The sequence below is a fragment of the Elephantulus edwardii genome, unplaced genomic scaffold (genome assembly GCF_000299155.1).
Source record: "Elephantulus edwardii isolate Elephantulus edwardi_28Jun2011 unplaced genomic scaffold, EleEdw1.0 scaffold00057, whole genome shotgun sequence".
Classification (NCBI taxonomy): Eukaryota; Metazoa; Chordata; class Mammalia; order Macroscelidea; family Macroscelididae; genus Elephantulus; species Elephantulus edwardii.
In genome coordinates, this window is record NW_006399807.1 from 1,823,296 (window position 1) to 1,829,323 (window position 6,028).

At 41.9% G+C, this 6,028-nt stretch overlaps 1 protein-coding gene across 1 annotated transcript in view; it reads right to left on the reverse strand.

Annotated features, from left to right (window-relative positions):
- Window positions 1–1,172: 1,172 nt before the first annotated feature.
- Window positions 1,173–6,028, reverse strand: part of LOC102847311 (chromosome unknown open reading frame, human C1orf110) — a 14,153-nt gene continuing 9,297 nt past the window's right edge. The window contains exons 2-3 of the mRNA XM_006887440.1: window positions 2,025–2,148; window positions 1,173–1,752 (exon numbers count right to left, since the gene is read on the reverse strand). Of these exons, the coding sequence (XP_006887502.1) occupies window positions 1,173–1,752; window positions 2,025–2,148 (704 nt within the window). The remainder of the gene's footprint in view (window positions 1,753–2,024; window positions 2,149–6,028) is intronic.

Genomic DNA, 6,028 nt, shown 5'->3' on the forward strand with positions numbered 1-6,028 from the left:
TCTCAGTTTTTATTCAGAGAAATGTTCCTATAAAAGGAAATAAGGAAACTGGGGGCTTAAAAGAAAATTCTGTTACATATTTCTGATTTCTTTCCCTCCTCCATTGTTTACTACCTGACTTAGTTATCTGTTGATGCTATAATAGAACGATCCCAAGTGGATGACATTAATAAACAGAAAGTTTTTTTCTTTGTTGTTTTTAGGTGCTGTCAAGTTGAGTACGACTCATAGTGACTGTGTCAACAACAGATCTGAACCCTGTCTTATCCTGTGCCTTCCTCATCGTCTCTGACACACTTTGAGACCATTGCAGAACTCAATACATTTCACCGAGAGTCTTCCTGTTTAGGGGGCTAGAAGTCTGTCAGGGTACCAGCTGCAGGGGAAAGCTTTCTGTTTCTGTTGGCTCTAAGGTAAAGTTCATCAATATCCCAATTTATGGGTTTCTCAGCACAGAAATCCAGCAGGTCCAAAGGATGCTCTCTGTTCCCTGATCGTCTTTCTTGGTGGTAGGAATCCCCTCCTCTGCTTGCTATTTAATCTCTTACATCTCAAAAGAGATTAACTTTAGATACAACATAACCCTATAGATTGAATCCTGACTCATTCACATAACTTCCATCAGTCCTGCCTCGTTAACACCATATTTTTGTTATGTGTCATTTAGGAGTTGGAACAGACTCATAGCTGACCCTCAAGTGGATTTTCAGAGGCTGTAAATCCCATGGAATGGGATTGCTCTTCTCTCTCCTGAAGAGCAGATGGTGCATCTGAAGTAACAACCTGGAGTTCAGGATTTATGAAGGAAAAGAAAACAAACTGCCATTGAGTCAATTTCAAATCATAGTGACCTTCCCTTGGGTTTCTGAGGCTGTAAGTCTTTGTGGGAGGGGACTGCTCATCTTTCTGCTTTAAAGAGTTTGGTGGATTTGAACTGCCAACCTCGTGGCAGGTTCACCTCCCCATGACATACTTTGCCACCAGGGCTCCTTGGGATTTATGATAAAAAAGATTATCACATCATATTGCAAAATGAATGATAATGACATGATGTGGAGAATCACGGTCTGGCGAAGATAATACATATTTTAGAGCACTGCAGTCATAATACCACCAATATTAGAGAAACACAATTCCTTAGTGATGATGATATATGCTCTTGCCAGGCTCTATTAGATGGTTGGAGAGGAAGTGGTCGGCTTATTCTCACACTCCTTGCCTTCCTGCCAAGGTAAAGATTTCTCATGTCCAAATATCTCCCCAATGCTAAGTAATCTCTCAGACTCAGGGGGGACTCTGTGCCGGAGATAGTGTGCATTTTTGACCTTTGCAAACAACTCTAAGTAGTTTGACCTTGTAGCTTCTTCATTGATGTTTCCTGTACATCCCATGGGACTTGGAGAGATTTCTTCCCCAGTATCCTGGTCAGTCTGTAGATAGCCATCTGTAGATATGCTTTCATCACCTTGTGCTATTATACTATCATCTATGGGACTGGAGCCAGGATTGATGTCTGTGGTGTTGTTGGAGAGATCTTGATCTGGGATTGAGAGGCTCTTGCAGGAGTCAATACCCTCAGGTGGATTTTTAGACTTGTTCTCCTGATCTGGTGGCTTCTTTTCAGTGAGGTTAGCCGCTCTGTAATTCTGAAATAGCAACTGCTCTTTGCTTCTCATGGGGCCAGTATGATGGAGTTGAAGCATCAGGGACTTGCTTTTATATATTTCTTGGGGTATGTTGATTGCCAATGATCTGGGAAAGGAAGTAGAAAGAAGGATCTTTGAATACCTAGAAAAGGGCCCATATTCAGAACTTTCAATTCATTAGACATGGCCCCCTTCCATGTGATATATCAAATGAGGAAACAGTGGGTGAGAATGATGTGGAGGGTGAGGATGGATGGTAAGAATGTGGAAGATATCTCTTTATTAAGAAGTTGAAAGCAATTTAAAGAGGTTGTATATAAGAGGAATTCACATCACACTAAATTAGTGTCACTAAATGTTTAGTCAACATTGTCTTACCTAAATTTATTAGGCTGTAGGACTCTGTGCTTCTGCTCACCCTGGAGTGAGAACTGGAGGGCATCTGGTCTCCCCTGGAGCCCATCCGCAAGGTAGGAGGAGAACTTTTTCTTGATAAGTTCTGCTTTGGGTTAATGAAGAGGAGAAAAAAAAGAGTGGTAGGAACTGAGTTGTGTGAGTCTCAGTGGATGAAAACCCTGTGTTCATAGTAGGCTGAACCTTGGATGACGAGTGAAACCAGGAAAACTTCAAGTAGTTCAACAATGTTTACCTCCAACTTGTTCAAGAGGATTTAATAACAATCAGATCCGATGCGTCAAACTAGTTAGGCCTGTGGAGGTTATGTTCAAATGTTTTATTTGGCAAGCACAGTGGCTTTTTAAAAAATATAATAACTACCTAAATGTAAGTGATCCCACAAACAGGGTTCTATCATTTACTCTCTGCACCTTTACATGACCTCCTATGTCTTGTAGCATGAGTATGAAACTGCTGGCCGTCATTGAGTGGACTTTCCAGTCTTTAATTTGACCTTTCAGCATGTTGTAGTCACAGCTGTGGTAAGAGGACCCAGGTAAATTTTAAAACATCTCATGAGCTGCTCATTTGAAATGTGGTTGTTGTTATGTGCCGTTGAGTCATCTGTGACTCATAGTGACCCTATGTACAACAGCCCTAAACCCTACTCTTTTCTGTGCCAATCCTATTGTCTCTGATACACCTACTGCATTATCCCAGTCATTGAATCAATCCATCTCATCAAGGGTATTCCTCTCTTGTGCTGTCCCTCTACCCTCACAAGCATGATGTCCCTCTCCAAGGATTGGTACCTCCTTGCAATATGTCCAAAGTATGTCAGACAAAGCTTCAGAATCCTTTCTGCCAAGGAGCAGCCTGATCTCACCCTCTCTGCAATGAACCTGTTTGTTCTCCTTGCTGTGTATGGTATATTTAATACTCTTCTCCAGCACCACAGCTCAAAGGCATCATTCCTCCTTCTATCATCCCTAAGCATTGCCCAGCTTTCTGATGCATAGCAAGTAATTGCAAAGACCATGGCCTGGATCAGGTGCACCTTAGTCTCCACACTTACAAACATCATTTGGAATAGAATGTTTTATAACAGTTTGCTTGTTGGGAGTACCACTCCTAAATCTACATTGGGCATCATAGACAGTAAACCCAATCCACTGTTGAGTTGATTCTGACTGATAATTATTTTCCATCAGTTTCTGAGACTGTCCATCTTTACAGGATGAGACTGCCTATCTTTCCCTGGAGGAGCGGTTGTTGGATTCTAATAATTGACCTTCCCATTAACAGCTAAACACTACAGGACACTGAGCCACCAGAGTTACTTTTAGGCATCAGGAGGGGGAAGATGACTGGACAAAGCCCTTGAATTCACACTATATTTTTTCCCTTTCATCTGATCACGCCTCTGTGAGGCAGGGAGAGCATAGAGATGGGCCTGTGTGGGCCACTCTTCCTTTGGTATTTCTTTGAATATAGGGACTTTTTCTTCTGTTTAAGAGTTGAACCCATTTCCTATAAATGGTAGGATATTGAAGAATTCCGAGGATTATTATTCAGATTCTTCTCTTGGCACTTTAGATGTAAGAGGCAAAAGTTTAGAAATATGCAAACTTTATTTTTCTCTAAATTTGCCTTTTTTCTAGTATTCTATCTACAAATTAATGTGTTTGGGTGCCTATTTTAAGCCAAGCAATATACTGTTTTTAAAAAGTGGAAGAATATCTATCAAAATACTTGCCATCAACAATTTCCACATGTTGTACAACTATTCTTGCTAGTCTTTTCCAAATGACTCCACTATCACTGTTATAGGGCGCTCTGGTGGCCTAGTGGAAATACGCTGCACTGCAATCCCAAAGGCACTCAGTTCAAAGCCACCAGCTGTTCCATGGAAAAAGATGGGCAAACTCCTCCCATGCAATGAACTACCTCTGAAAACTTGCCGGAGCGTCAGCTATTGGTGGCTTCCAACTCTATGGGACACAACCACAACACCACTAATATAAACTCAGTAGTCCTTAAGTAAAAAGTTCCCTTTCTTCCTTCCCACTCTTGGCAGCTACTAACAATCTTTGGTTTATACGTATTTGTATGTTCATGTAAGTGATCGCCAATATAGTCTATGTTTTTTGGTGGTTTTCTTTTTAACACGTAGACTTACAATTAATCACCAATCTCTGACAAGTCTACATCCTAAATATCTCAAGATGTTGGTATCTTCTTCTCCTTCACCATGAAATGCCTTAATCTGGGCTTTCAAACTCTGGCCTGAATTTTGGAGTTCTCAGAAAACAAACAGATTCATCCTGGAGAGGGTTAAACTGGGCTGCTCCCTGGAGGCAAGGATTCTGGGGCTTCGTTTGACATACTTTGGACATGTTGTAAAGAGGGACTGGTCCTTGGAGAGGGACATCATGCTTGGGAGGGTGGAGGGATGGTACAGGAGGATAGACCCTCTATGAGGTGGATTGATTCAGTGACTGGGGTTATTGGGTTGGGTGTGTTAGAGACAGTGCAATTGGCACAGGACAGAGGAGAGAGCTTAGGGCTGTTGTACTTGGGTCACTATGAGTCGCAAGCAACCTAAGGGGTCTATCCTGAAGTTAGCTGAACTCTACAGTACCTTAGCATTGCTTCTGAAGTGATCATGTTAACATTTGAACATGCAATCCTCTCTTTCTCAAACAATACTTGGTGAAACAAAAACTCTTCTGCAACATCAGTGACGTTCTTAGTGACTGGAGACCCTGTCTCTTCAACTTTGCCTAAACACCACTCTTGCACATTCTCACCCTCATTCTTCATGAGTTACACTCCCACAGTCCTGAGGGACTTATAGTACAAACATCCTATTTGTGTGACTTTGTACACTCTGTTCCTTCTGCCAGTAGTGGCTTATTTCCCCAGGCCATCCTGACAAACTCCTCTAGCATCCTCTCCCACCTCCTCCCTGTAGAGGGCGCTCTAGGGGCTTAGTGATAAGGAGTTGTCCTGTCAATGAAAAGGCAGCCAATTTGAATCCTCCAGCTCTCTGCAGGAGAAAGATGTGCCATCACCTCCAAAACTCACTGCTGGGTCAGCTGTGAGTCAATTCTGATTCACTGGCAATGAATGTGTTTCTTCAGGCAGGAGTGGCCTCTTCACTCAAGTCCTACTGATGAACTGCACTTTTTCCTTCCACCACTGGCTTTCTCTCTAAGATTTGCTCAAACACAGTCTCTTTTTGGGCCATTCTAAGGCTTTTTTTTCGGTTATTGAGAACCAAAACTCTACAGTGTTACTCTGTTCTATTGTGCCACTAGGGCACATAAGTTCGATAATTCCAATTTAGCATTTTCTAGTATAATTACTGGGAAGCACAGCTATATTCTAATTTAAATGTGATCATCTTGAGGGCAGAGACCTATGTTTTCACATTTGTATTCTAGCAATTCTTGCACCTATCCAAATACCTGTAATAATCTGCCTTGTTATAATCTCAATTAAAAATGAACTCTTTAGCCTAATCCCAAATATCTATGAACAAATATATATAATCAGCTTCAGCGTGCAGGGTTGTGTCATTTGCATAACACAGATTGTTAACGAGTCTTCCTCCAATCCTGATGCCACATTTATCCTCATACAGTCCAGCCTCCCAGATATACTGTTCTGCATATAGGTTGAAAAGGTATGGGTACAGGACACATCCCTGGTGCATACCCTTCCTAATTTTGAACCATGCAGTGTTTTCTTGCTCTGTTCTGATGACTGCCTCCTGGTCCAAGTATAGGTTTCGCATAAGCATTATGAGGTGTTCTGGGATTCCCATTCTTCTCAGAGTCAGCCACAGTTTGCTGTGATCCTCACAGTCAAACACCTTTGCATAGTCAATGAAACAGAGACGTTCCTCTGGTACCCCCTGCTTTCATCCAAGATCCATCTAACATTAGCTCTAATATCACTAGTCCCACAGCCTCTTCTAAACA